General features: G+C 66.3%; 1 protein-coding gene across 14 annotated transcripts in view; it reads right to left on the bottom strand.

The window, feature by feature from the left end:
- Positions 1-1,057: 1,057 nt before the first annotated feature.
- The window catches only part of AGRN (agrin), a 33,140-nt gene continuing 21,388 nt past the window's right edge, over positions 1,058-12,809 (bottom strand). For 4 of the 14 annotated variants that reach the window (XM_059138169.1, XM_059138159.1, XM_059138173.1 and 1 more), the window contains 30 exons: positions 12,561-12,761; positions 12,330-12,478; positions 12,138-12,243; positions 11,289-11,405; positions 11,042-11,206; positions 10,719-10,862; positions 10,490-10,614; positions 10,307-10,412; positions 9,877-10,209; positions 9,658-9,795; positions 9,092-9,219; positions 8,843-8,957; positions 8,641-8,760; positions 8,175-8,531; positions 7,760-7,955; positions 7,382-7,597; positions 6,708-6,937; positions 6,487-6,621; positions 6,181-6,277; positions 5,907-6,071; positions 5,674-5,785; positions 5,449-5,460; positions 5,092-5,208; positions 4,723-4,924; positions 4,557-4,644; positions 4,314-4,337; positions 3,705-3,737; positions 3,240-3,464; positions 2,682-2,785; positions 1,058-2,328 (listed from right to left, as the gene is read on the bottom strand). In XM_059138169.1, coding sequence (XP_058994152.1) covers positions 2,171-2,328; positions 2,682-2,785; positions 3,240-3,464; positions 3,705-3,737; positions 4,314-4,337; positions 4,557-4,644; positions 4,723-4,924; positions 5,092-5,208; positions 5,449-5,460; positions 5,674-5,785; positions 5,907-6,071; positions 6,181-6,277; positions 6,487-6,621; positions 6,708-6,937; positions 7,382-7,597; positions 7,760-7,955; positions 8,175-8,531; positions 8,641-8,760; positions 8,843-8,957; positions 9,092-9,219; positions 9,658-9,795; positions 9,877-10,209; positions 10,307-10,412; positions 10,490-10,614; positions 10,719-10,862; positions 11,042-11,206; positions 11,289-11,405; positions 12,138-12,243; positions 12,330-12,478; positions 12,561-12,761 — 4,418 coding nt within the window. In that variant the 3' untranslated portion in view covers positions 1,058-2,170. The remainder of the gene's footprint in view (positions 2,329-2,681; positions 2,786-3,239; positions 3,465-3,704; positions 3,738-4,313; positions 4,338-4,556; positions 4,645-4,722; positions 4,925-5,091; positions 5,209-5,448; positions 5,461-5,673; positions 5,786-5,906; positions 6,072-6,180; positions 6,278-6,486; positions 6,622-6,707; positions 6,938-7,381; positions 7,598-7,759; positions 7,956-8,174; positions 8,532-8,640; positions 8,761-8,842; positions 8,958-9,091; positions 9,220-9,657; positions 9,796-9,876; positions 10,210-10,306; positions 10,413-10,489; positions 10,615-10,718; positions 10,863-11,041; positions 11,207-11,288; positions 11,406-12,137; positions 12,244-12,329; positions 12,479-12,560; positions 12,762-12,809) is intronic. The other 10 variants (XM_059138162.1, XM_059138171.1, XM_059138161.1 and 7 more) reach the window with 9 other exon arrangements.

Raw genomic sequence — 12,809 nt, 5'->3', positions numbered from 1 at the left:
TTCCGTTCAGCGGCAGGGCCCTTGCACTGATGTAAGGATGTGAGGACCCCCTCCTGCCCACCTCAGGCCTTCATACCCGGTCTCCAGCAACTTGCTTACACTCAGGTCTGGATCTGAGCGCTAGGGTTTCCTCGGGCTGGGCCTGCTCCTTATGCCCTGCATCACCACCTGTTTGTCCCTCCTCAGCCCCTTGGGGTTTAGGCCCCAACCCCCAGCCCCAGGGCCCGACAGCTGACTGGCACAGGGCATCCATTCCACACACATCTCCAACAAACAAGTTAAAGAAGAATGGATGAAAATGTGCAAGCCCAGGGTCTAACAGGTCACCCCCCCAACCCCGCCCCGCAGGGGGTGGGTATTTGTTTTCTTATATTCATTTTCTGCTTTTTTTTCTGTTAACAACAAAACAAAACACCAGAGTTACCCTTTATAAAAGCCAGGAGTTCCAGAAAGGAAGCCACTCAACTCTCCCTTTTTCCCGTTCCTCGTTAGAGGCTCACAGCTGCTGTGGGACTGGTTGGTCACAGCTCCCCGGGGCCAACCCCTCTCAGGGCTTCCTGCTTGGGGTCTCCCAGCAGAGCCAAGGGTTGCCCTTCCACCTGGGCAATGAGAAGGGCGGCCTGCCCGGCCCCCCATGCACCCTGGCTGGACCCCCAGCCCTCCTACCCCCCACCTACCCTGACCCCCAACCCCGCTGACCTCAGTCAGTACAATCTGCTCACTCTTCACACCGATGTAGATGACGCGCAAACAAGCACATGTACATGTGCGCTCCGGGCCTGCGGCCTGAGTGGCCTGAGGCCAGTCACCTCCACAGCCACCTGGTATGCTGGCCTCCACGGCCCCACCCCATGCCTGACAGGGTGCATGCTGCGAAAAGCAGCCCTACACACCTCAGGGCAAGGCCCTTTTCTTATCCAGAGCACCCTAAGGGAGCTTGGCGCCTGTGCTGTGTCACAAACCTGAACTAGGAGCTGCGGGAGGGAGCCCGGTGGGCGGTCCCTGAGCCCCGCAGAGCCCAGGGATGGTGTTTGATGTGGACAGATGCCTGCACCTCTTGTAAAGTGTTTAGACTTTATTTACGGTGACGGACACACACACAGACACAGACTGGAGTTAGTGACATGACATATGAGGCTCGCTCCAGCCTCTGGGCTCAGTGGCCCATTCCCAGCTGTGGGAGGGTGAGGGGTGCCACCCCACAGGACGGCAGGGTGTGGGGGGAGGGGCAGGTGGGATGGGGCACAATATTGCAGTTTTCTCTGCTGCCTCTACGCCCACCTCTTGGCCTTGGTCTTGGACACCCCTTGCACCAGATCCGGAGGGAGAGTGCTCAGCTGCCCTTGGGCCAGGACAGGAAGGGTGATGGCCCTGTCACCCCAGGTGTCAACCAAAAGCAATGCATAAAGGTTGGTGGTCAGGCCCAGACATCCATCCTTGAGAGGGGGATGCCAGCTGCCCAAGCAAGCAGGCAGTGGACATCGCCCACACCACAGAGCAGCCCTGCTCCCTCTCAGAACGCCTAATGAGATGGGTGGTGTCAGGGAGGGGACACAGCTAGGTCCAAGCCGGCTGGGGACACAGGCAGGGCTAGCTAAGGGCCCAGGTGCCCTGACCAGGTCTGGCCTGGCCTCTGTTCTCCAGCACTCTGGGCTTAGTGGACATGATTGAACGGAGAGTACAGTAGCCCCAACAGTAATGTAACATTGGTTCCAAGTCACAGTATTGGCACGGGAGGCCTGGGAGGGGCCGGGCTGGGCTCGAAGCTTGCCCTGGCCTACGGCACATGCAGGAGGGACACCTCAAGTGGGGACCCAGGAAGGCCTCCTAGGGCTTGTGGGGAGGAAAGGCCCCCTCAAGCCCCAGCTTGCTTGTCTGCGCTGGGGACACAGGCCCAGCCCGGGTGGACACATCGGGGAGGCAAAGCAAGAGGGGTGAGAGGCATTGGCCCAAGGTGGAGGAGCACAAGGCCTCCATGCTGCCCGCGCTGTCTCCCCCTGCAAGTCTTGTGACACAGAGTTTATCTGTGGTTCTCTGCTTGGACGGTAGGGAAGCTGGCCCAGCAGTCCCTCTGGCCAACACGTAGGCAAGAAAACCATATCAAAAAATTGATGAGTTTACAAAAATAGAAAATAATGACAACAGGGTGCGTGGCGGGCTGCGGTGTGTCTCACGGGGCGGCACAGGGCCGGAGCCCCGGCTTGGTGACAGCGTCTTCCAGCAGCTGCAGCGGGCGCCGACCCACCACCACGTCCCGGAGGCAGCCCACAAAGCCTGTGCTGTAGGCCTTGGGCAGGGCCTGGCCCGTGGGCAGCTTCTCCAGGCCACCTGCAGGAGGACGGAAGGAAGGCCACCCCGTTGTGACCGTGGGCAGTCTGGGGACCAGCCAGCAGAGAGAGACCCATGGGTACTCAAGAGACCCCGAGTTACCCAAGGCCTGTCAGCACCCTAGGGGGAGGGGGGCTCCCTGACCAGGAGACATGCTCCAGCCTCCCGGCCCCACAGTCGCCCCGGGAACTGCAGGGCCTAAGACAGGAGGGGACAAGTACCCTGGCCAGTTGGTGTGTGGACAGGGACGGGTGCACTCAGGCAGCACTCAGTCTGCAGCCCCAGGGATGGGGTACATCTCTGATTCTCAGAGCCTGGGGTACCCCTCCCCTGGACCCCCTCAGAACACTCACCCAGCCACAGGGCTCCGTCTGTGTCTAGCTGCGTGGCACCCAGCGGGGAAGAGCCAGTCACGGGAGCCTCGTTGCCCACCTGAAGGGAACCTTCCCTCTGCTCCCTGGGGGTGTGGTGGGTGAGGCCATCATCAGCTGCTTCCAGAGGGCACACCTGCCACCCCCCGATCCTCAGCCCCACATCCCTCTCTCCTGGAAGTCCCGCCTGGGGGCCAGAATGAGGGGGCACTGATACCCAGGAGCGTGCCTGGTGGCTAGGGCAGCGGGGTCCTCACGCGGGTTACACTTTGCTGTAGGGGTGGCCAGGCTCAGACCCAGTCGACAGCATCTGGGCAGACCAAGCACTCCCTGTTCAGATCAGGGAGTCCCTGGCCACAAGTGCTTCTCCTTTGTCCTCTTGTCCCTCCCCCAGCCCTGGGAATGGCCTCAAGTCGGGCACTTAGCCCCGCCCCCACCTCAAACCTGGGCCCTGGCTACGAGTGACCGGGCATGCCCGGGCTGGGCAAGTCCAGGCGCCACCCGCCGCTGTTCTTGGCATGGCCCGGGCTTCCTTCTGACCTGTGCGCCCTGACCCGCAACCAGCGGTTGGTGTTGACGGGGACGGTAGAGCTCAGCACCACGGGCTGGGAGCCCAGGTCGTAGGCCAGCTGCAGGCGCCCGTCCACGATGGCCAGCGCGATGTAGTCGGCCCGCTCTGTGGCCTTGCCGCTCCACAGCACCAGCCCCTGTGTGGCCTCCGTGCGCAAGCTCAGCTCGAAGTGGCTGGTCTGCAAGGCCTTCTCGCTGCGGGGGAAAGACCGTCAGGGCCTCCGAGGGTGGCCGGGGATGGGGCGCAGGGGGCGGGAGGGCAGGGCCATGATGGCGGCTGCAAGGAAGCCCGGGGAGCCTGGACGGGCATGCGGGCGCACACCCACGTGGGACACACAGGTCGCGAGACGGACGGCAGCAGGGGGACCGGACAGGCAGACACACAGGCAGAGGAAGGAGGAAGACAGAGAGCGGGGGCTGGGCGCCACTGCTCACCTGGGAAGGGCCCCGGAATCCGGAGCATCAGGACTTAGAAGCCGGAAGAGAGGGGAAGCAGGTGAGCAGGGGACAGACAGGCTGTGGTGTAGGGTCGGGGGGGGGGGGTACCTGGCAGCCCTGCCCCACCCCCTGTCCCCTTTTCGGCAATGGAGAGTGTGAGCAAGCACCCACAGAAGAGACACAGGCCACGCAGAGCCTGGGCGATGTCATGTGGACACATAGGGCTAGTGGGCACGACCCAGGTCAAAGGCAGAGGTCAAGAGGCAGGGCTCGGGGCTCCCCTGCCTGGGAGAGGCCCCCGGATGTCTGAACACGCATGTGCATGTACAGACACATATGCACACAGACACACCTGCATGCACACGCCCAGACCTGTGTGGGCTCTGATGCACGTACACACGTACACGCGCACGCCATGGTGGTGCCTCAGGGCGGGGCGGGAGCTGCAGCGCATGCAGGGGATGACCTGCCCCTCTTCCTAGGCTCAGTCTCCTGCCCCGGGATGGGAAAGCCTGGCCCTCCGCGGGGGTGGGGGTCGGCTACTGCGGGGGAGGCGCTGAGAATGGGGGAGCAGGATGGTGTGGTGGGGGCCCAGGTGCTACTTACACGGGGATCTCATTGGTCAGTTCGCTTGGAAACAAAGAGACAGAGGTGGTGAGAGAGGAGAAGGTTGGGGGCGGGCGGAGGAGGGCAGCGGGCGGCTGCGGGGCCGAGGCCAGGCCTTCCCTGCTGGCCGCAGAGTGGTCGGTGGCTGTGGCAGGGCCCGCGTCTCACCCCGCACAGCAGGCTCACACAGGACCGGACGGACGGCAGAGGGCAGGGGCGCCCGGCGCCCAGGTGGCACGTTACCTCTCAGTCACGGCATTGAGGTACTCGACGTAGGTCTGTCCGTCGAAGGCCAGTGCGTCCACGTCCCCTGCCGACTTCTCAGTCAGCCCTGAGAGACAGTCGGGGTGAGGGCTGCCTCGGGCGGGGCCCCCCACCCAGCCTCGGCCAGGGGCCAGGCTGCGCTCACCCATCTCACCCTGCTCGCAGTGAGGCCCCGAGAAGCCCCCAGGGCACAGGCACTCGTAGGAGGCCTCCCGAGGGAGGCAGGAGGCCCCATGCAGGCAGGGGTGGCCGGAGGCCTGGGTACAAGGGTGGTGGGCAAAAGATGAGACCTCCACGGACCGCACCACGTGCTCCCGGTTCAGCAGCTGGTGGCCTTTCGAGGAAACCTGGGGGGTGAGGGGTAGAGCAGCGTAGTCTGGCCTGCTGTCCTCCCTTCCACAGCAGCCCCCGCCCCGGACAGAGACCCCTTGGGGTTGGGCCCTTCCTCGGGACTCGACCACCCCTCCCACTGCAGAGCCCCCCCCCCCATGAGCCCCGCCCCTGCCCCATGTACCAGCTGGATGACGCCGTCGAAGCCAGAGGACACGGCGGCCGCGCGGGCCAGCTTGCTGAAGTCAGGGGCCCCCCCAATATAGAGCGGCTCCTTCAAATTGAGGACAGTGTGCGGTACCTGGGGGGAGGTTCTGCGTGAGGGGCGTGAGGGGGCCACGGGGGCTGCTCATGAGGCAGAGACAAGGACACTGGGGCCCAGATCAACGCCCCCCACACCCCCCCGCACTGGCCAACCGTGTCACCCGCCAGCGTATCCAGAACACAAAGTTAATCACACAGATGTGGCCTGTGTGGAGACTCAGTGGGGCGGGAGCTACTCTAGGAGACGAACGAGCAGGGGGAGAGCAGAGACCAGTACCTTGCGGGATTTCTGGCGTCCGAAGAGCAGGGTGGGGGTTGCAGAGCAAGAGCCAGAGAGCAGTGGGGGCAGAGAGCAGACAGACAGAGGCACAGGACAGACGGGGGAGAAAACAGTTCTGTGAGAGCCAGCTGTGGGGCAGGGACTGCTGTGCCTCCCAGGAGGGGAGGGAGCAGGGAGGTGGGGGGGAGCTGGTGGGAGGCCCACGGCCTTGGGGACACTCACCGGGGACTCCCCCAGCACGCGGGGCCCATCGCTGACACGCATGGCCCCCTTGCGGCCACTGCGCTCCAGTGAGACCCTGGTCCAGGTGTCCAGGGCCACTGGCTCCTTGCTCCTGGTGAGGAGGGGGTACCATGAGCAGGCTCTGGGCCCTGCCAGTCCGTCCACCCAGGGGCCTGCGGGGACACTGCCAAGCGTCCCCGGCCTCAGTCCCAGGCCCACGTGTGAGGGCGCACCTGATGACGGCAGCCCCCTTGCCCAGGTCATAGCGGAACTCCAGGAAGCGGTCCCGCAGCGCCAGGCACACGAAGTCCCCCTTGCCGTCTGTCCTCTGCCCGTTGTAGAAGAGCAGACCGCTGGGGCCACGCGCCAGGAACACCACCTCCAGAGCCATCTTCTCCCTGGGGTCAGGTAGCGACAGGCGGGGGCATCTCAATGGCTCTTCACCCTGCAGGCCGGGCAGGGGCTGGGGGGGTCCTTCCCCTCATCCGCCCCTTCTGTCCTACTGACCCCAGGTCCCGCTCGAAGGTGTGCAAGCCTTTCAGCTCCAGGTAGGAGAAGCCGTTGAAGTCAGGCAGGAAGGGCTGGGAATAATCCCGCTCAGAAGCTGTGGAGGACAGGAGTGCAGTCACACGGGGCTGGGCCTTGACCCCTGGGGCTCCCTGCACCTCCACTGGTCTGTGAGCCCCAGGCCTAAGTCCAGCCCTAACGCTAGCCAGAACCCCGACCCTAACCCCAGCCAGAACCCGCACCCCAATGCCGAGTCCCGCCGTCCCCACCCCCTCCCTCCCTGCACCGATGGCCCAGTGCCCACACCTGTCTGGCAGGTGGTGCCCCCTCGCCCCTGGGGGCATTCGCATGTGGCCTCCCCGTCCGGCAGCACGCGGCAGGGGGCGGCCCCGTGGCAGGGGTTCGGCTCGCAGGGGTTCTTGTCAGCACCGCAGGTGGGGCCTGTGATGAGACACCATGAGGTCCCACGCCGACAGACATGCGGACGTGACCCCCAACCCCGCGCCCAGCCCAGGCTCCAGCCTCACCAAAGCGGCCGGGGGGGCACAGACAGTGGAACATGCCAGCCTCCAGGGCTCGGCACGGGGCCCCACCGAGGCAGGGGTTGGGCAGGCACGGGTGGTCCCCACACGCGCCCACACCGGAGCTCCGGGTCACGGCCCCCTGCCAGCTGCTGAGCTCCAGCCGCTGGTTGTTCACATCCAGGAGGCGGATGCAGCCCCTGAGGCCGACACGGATGGAGGTCCTTTCGAGCACCCTGCCGCCAGGAGGAGGGTAGGCATCAGAGGCCAGAGACCAAGACACCCTCTCCCCCAGCCAGCTGTACCACTGGCTCCCCTGCCAGCCGGGATGAGGGCTGCCCCCATCCCCGTCCATGCTTCTGGGGCTCTCAGGATGCCCAGTCCCACAAACAGGACTGAAAAAAGAAGTGGGTTGAGGGTCACGGCTCAGGACTAAAGGTCGGGGCAGCCCAGCCCCTCCTTGGTGGTCACACAACAGCCTGAGGCTCAGGGACGCTGCCCAGGGGACAGAATCGGGATCAGGATCACATCAGGGTCACTGCCCTCATCCACACTCGTGCTCCCCCACTGTGCTATCTGCAAGTGGCTTGGGCCTCTTACATGCCGACCACAGGAGTCAAGGGTCAGGACCAAGCTCAGGGGCCTGGGGTCAGGGGTGTCCCCCGCTCCCTGATGCTCACACGGAAGCCTGGTCCGCCGGGACGCCGCCCACAAAGAGGTCTGTGTCCAGGTTGAGGCCATCAGTACCACTGGGGCTATGGCCCACAACAGGGGTCTCCCCATCCACGGAGAGCGTACCCCGACGCCAGTGCCGAGACAGCTCCAAGCGGTGCCAGCGGCCGGGCTCCACGGGCACTGAGCTGGTCAGGACCGCGGGCCCCGAGCCAGTGTCAAACCTGGGGAATGGGAGCAGGGACTCAGGACAGCAACCTCAGGCGGGGACCACGGCTGCACCTCAGCCACCTGCCCTCCCCCCTCCCCCCCCTCAGCTCCCCTCCTGACCATCCCTGCCAGCAGCCCCCTCCCCGCCGGCCACCTGGGCTGCCCTGTCCACTCACCGGAGCTGCACCCGGCCCCCCAGCAACGTCAGCGCCAGGAAGTCCTTGCCCTGGGCATTGCCGTTGTATAGCAGCAAACCCTGGGGCTCCAGTGCCCGGAACTCCAGTGCCAGGCGCAGCGTGTGGTAGGCACGGAGGGTGGGGAAGGCCAGGAAGGAGTGGCCCCCGAAGGCTGGCGCAGAGGGGTGCAGTGCTGCTGGCAGGCAAGGAGGGACCCACTTGAGGGGCACGGAGGACCCCTGCCCCCTCGGTGCTCTGCCCCAGCCCTGAGTCCCCAGGCTGGCCCCAGCCCCATCACCCCAACCTGGGCCCCCTCGGCCTGGCCCCCAACTCCCACCTGTGGCTTGGCCCGGCCTCAACGCTTGCCAGCCCTCCCTCTGCCTCCCTGCCTCTCTCCAGCATGGGTGGTCTTTACCCTTCTCACAGACGGCACCCCTCCTGCCCTCTGGGCAGCTGCAGGTGAAGCTGCCGCCAGGGCCCTGGTCCTGGCAGGTTCCCCCGTGGAGGCAGGGCTGGGAGTCACAGGGCTTCAGCGGCTGCTGGGTGCCTGAGGGCAAGGGCCGGCGTCCAGGCACGCGACGGGGGGCAGTGGTGGGTGGCTGGCGTGTGGTGGGCAGGGCTGTGGTCCTGTCAGCAGGCTGGCTGGTGTGACTGGGGGACAGGGCCCGCTGGGTCACAGCAGAAGGCAGGTGGACCATGGTGGTGGCTCTGGCCGTGGCTGTGGCCACCGTGGCTCCTGTGGTGGCTCCCAGGAAGAATGCAGGAAACCAGTCTGAGGGCAGAAGGACCGTCAGGACCCCCGAGAGCAGAGCCCTGGGAGGGCCGGCAGGGGGGAGGGTCCCAGGGAAGTGGGGAGGGGTTGGGTGGGCGGCGGCCCTCACCGAAGTCCAGGAAGCGCACGTGCTCCTGCAGCGGGCGCCTCACCCCCAGGGACCGGCGCTGGGACGCCTGTATCTGCCGGAGCAGGGCCTGGGCCACGTCGGATGCCCTAAAGGTCGTGGCTGAGAAGGAGGGGACAAGGAGCATGGGAGAACCCTACGCACACCCGCCCACCTCCTGGGAGGGGCCGGGACGGGGCCTCACCAGGGTCAAAGTGCACGTCCACGATGGCTCGGACGGAGCTGCCGGGCCCCAGGTCCCGTAGGCGGACGCTTCGGAAGTCCTTCTTCACGTCGGAGTTCCGGAAGAGGTCGTCCAGCTGTGGGTGGGCAGTGGGGGAGGGCTCTGGGGAGCTGCCCAGGCCGGACTGTCCGGCCGCCTATTCCAGCACCTCTCTGGGTGCATCCTGGGAGGGAAGCTAGAAGCGGGGCAGGGCCGCGCCCCTGCACGTACTGCGCTCTCGATGCTCCTAGCGGTCTCCCCGAAGAGCTCCGACTTGGGGTCAGCCATCTCCGGTGTGTAGAACAGCTCCTGCCCCTCGACCCCCTCGAGTTCCAGTACACCCTGGAAGGCCCTGGTGGCTGTGGGGGAGGTGGCAGTGAGGCCCTGCTGGGACCAGCCGGGCTGCTGGGTGGGCCACGGGCGCGGACCCCAGCAGCAAGCCACATGGGGTGCGGGCAAGTTAGTCAGATGGTCGTGAGGTTAGTGGGGTCTCGGGGGCGGGGCTGGCGCCAGTTACCGGGCGGACTTCTTGGAGCAGTGCTCCAGGCTGGCTTGCAACAGGAAAGACACGTTAGCTGCAGGGTCCTGGGCACCCACGTGTGTGTGGGGGCCGAGACCACACGTGTACATGCCTGAGCTGCGTCCAAGACCACGCACACGTGTGTCCCCAAATCAGAAGACCGTACACCCTGAGTGCCCACCTGCGGGCAGGCCTCCTGCCTGGCAGGGGAGACAGCATTCCTGGCCGTGTCCGGCCACAGGTCACGCTGAACCCCAGCCCCCGGCCATCCACTCACCGGGACAGTTGGAACCCTCTGCGTCCAGCGAGGGTGTCTTGCCATCCGAACAGCAGCCCAAAGGGGAGTTGTAGCAAGAAGCCCTCTCCATGGGTGGCCCAGGGGTCACAGCGCTGCCACCTTCGGGGGGCTCGAGTCCTGAGGAGGTACAGTCTGAGCCTGGCCCTGGAGGTAGCCTTCCCGGGCCCCATTCCCCTGCGTCCTTGAGCCCGCGCTCACCCCCTGAGCCAGCCCCACTGGCCTCCAGGTCACCACTCAGCCCCTCGTCGCCGCTCCCGTCAGCACTGCCAGATTCGCCGAAGGCAGACGTGGCGAGCTTGGCTGCTGGAGTGGAGGCTGTGGGAGGCATGGTCAGCATGGGCCTCGTGGTAGTCCTGGGCATGCTAGCCGTGGTCCGAGGTCCTGGCGAGGGCTGAGGAGTGGGCTGGCTGTGGGGGGTCCTGGTGGGCGCCAGGGATGGGGTGCTCGGGGGGAAAGGCAGTGCCATGCTCAGGTTGGGCCCTGACGCAGCCACGGGTACAGGGGTCGGGCGGCCACCGAGAGCGACAGACTCTGTGGGAGGAACAGAGTCTGAGTAGAGACCCAGGGCAGGCGGTCAGCCCTGAGCCGGGCCTTCTCGGTCCGTTCGAGGCGGAGAGTGGGGCCTTACCCTGACACGGGCCGAGGCTCCGGACGGAGATATCCACGCCCTGGCGGCAGGCAATGGTCCTCAGCTGGCATTCGTTGCCGTAGGTCACTCCATCTGACCCGCAGACCTATGGCACAGGGCAAGGATGCTGCGATGGAAGGCCCCTCCCCGCCCCCCATGCCCTCTACGTGCCCCAGCCCTCACCTTGGTAGCACTGGCCTCTGGACAGGTGGATGTTGGGCACACGCAGCGGGCGGAGCCAGCTTCCTCCACGCAGGACGCCCCAAACTCACAGTGCATCTCAGCACACGTCTCGGGTGCCAAGGAGTCTGAGGCAGACACAGGAGATGCTGCCGGCTCAGGAGGCCTTGCCCCTACGATGGCCCCACCCCAGGCACGGGGAGACAAGGTCAGTGCCAGGCTTGGCCCTCACCTGATTCGCAGCCACCGGGGCCCAGGGCGTGGCCATCTGGACACTGCCCGCACTTGGGTCCGGCCACCCCAGGCTTACAGGAGCACAGCCCAGTCATCTGCTCACAGTCGTCCCGCACGGCTCCCCGGGGGTCACAGCTGCAGGCTGAGGGCCGGGGAAGGAACCCGAGGTCTGCGCCTGCTCTCCTCACTGGCGCCAGAGCCTGGCCCCGTGCCTGCCTGGTGTGGGTCAGGCCGGGGTCTGAGCAGTGAGGCGAGGAGCACAGGGACAGGACACACAGGTGGGAGCGCTTGGCTGGGGACTGACCACTGCCCGTCACTCACGGGTGCAGCCGCTCCGGCCGTCAGTGACGATGCCACGGAAGTTCCAGAAGCCGGGCTCACAGCGGTCACACTTGAGGCCCCCAACACCCGGGCGGCAGGAGCACTGACCCGTGGCTGGGTCACAGGTGCCACCGTAGGAGCCATGTGGGTTGCAGTGGCAGGAACCTGCAAGGCCAGGGCAGGCTGTGGTCACCGTGGCTCTGTGGCCCCGCGCAGCTCTGGGGTGGGGCTGGGCAGGCGTACTCACTGGGGCAGCCAGCCAGGCCCACACCCCGGGCCGCCGTGGCGTTGTCCTGGCAGCAGCCGTAGGGAGTCTGGGTGCAGTGGGGGGGGGCCGCGGGGGGCAGCGGGGCCAAGGTCGGGCCTGCAGGGAGAGGCAGAGGGCTCAGATGGCAGGCATGGCCACGTGTCCACTGTGGGCCTGGCCACAGCACCTCGGTCTCCTCGGCCGCCCCCACTCAGCCCTCTGGAAGCCACCTGCCACCAGGGCCTGGGTGCCTGGAGCTCGGGTCACAGGTGAGGAAGCCACGCCACTTACACAAACCCACCTGTATGCACAGCACCGAAAGCACGCAGGACACCCGAAGGTCAGGGACGTGCCGCCACGCACAGACCCACAGCCAGAACCGAGCCTGCTTAGGCTTGCATGTTTTCACAAATGCACATGCACACGCACACGTGGCCACGTTCCTCCCACACTGCACACATCCAACACACACGCGCGGACACACACCTGTGCGTACGTAAGTCTACACACACACAGGCACTTGTGCACACGTGAAAACACAGTAAACGTATTTACCGGAGCCCCGCCCGTCTCCCCACTGCAGCGGGGAGGCCTCCCCCCCACCCCCCACGGAGCCCCGCCCGGGCGCAGACGGCGGGTTCTCAGGGCAGGACCGCTGACTACGTGGCACTTAACACCCACACACACAGACGAACGCTCACTGTCGCACCCCCGAACACTCTGTGCCTCCGTGCCCCTCACGCAGTGTCCACACGGACACGTACTGCACACCTGCGCGCACACAGCTGGGAACACAAAGGCCACGGCACAGACGCACACACGCCTGCCGGGCCCTGCAGGTCCACTCACCGCGGCAGGCGCCCTGAGCCGTGACATACAGCGCTCGCTGCGCCTCGCACCTGGCCTTCTTCAGCTCACACTCGGTGCCGTAAGTGACGCCGTCTGAGCCGCAGACCTGGAGGGGTGGTGTTGGCGTGGGTGGCCACAGCCAGCCGCCTGCTGCCGGCCCAGAGCCGGGGTGGGGGGGGTGGGGGGCCTCACCGGGCTCCTTAGGACGCTGCGGCAGCTGAAGTCGCAGACGCAGGGCCCGTCTTCCGAGTCCTCGTCCCAGACGCCGCCGTGCCGCCGGCAAAGCTCCTGCTCACACTCGCCGTCCTCCCCAGAGCCAGAGCCTCCAGAGCCGCACTCCGCTGCGGGGAGGAGCCGGGTCACCCGCGCGGCCTGTTGGAGGCCCACGTGTGGCAGCCCAGGCAGGTCGGTCCCCGCGCCTACCCTGCTCACAGGGCCCCGCCTGGGCCTCCTCGATCTGGGTCTGCTGCTGACAGGCGGCCTCTCGGAGATGACATGCACTGTCGTAGGTGACACCGTCGCTGCCGCACACGGGACCAGGTGGGGGCTGCTCACACTGGGGGCACACACATCGCCCCGCCAAGCACACCGCCCCGAAAGCACACACCTCGTCTCCGCAGGTCTCTGCACGGGCGGGACCGGGCAGGGGTCAGCCCGGCGGAGGGGCACCCC

The sequence above is a fragment of the Mustela lutreola genome, chromosome 10, assembly GCF_030435805.1.
Source record: "Mustela lutreola isolate mMusLut2 chromosome 10, mMusLut2.pri, whole genome shotgun sequence".
In the NCBI taxonomy this organism is placed as follows: Eukaryota; Metazoa; Chordata; class Mammalia; order Carnivora; family Mustelidae; genus Mustela; species Mustela lutreola.
Note: the sequence above shows the minus strand (reverse complement) of the source record. Positions and strands in the feature narration are given on the sequence as shown.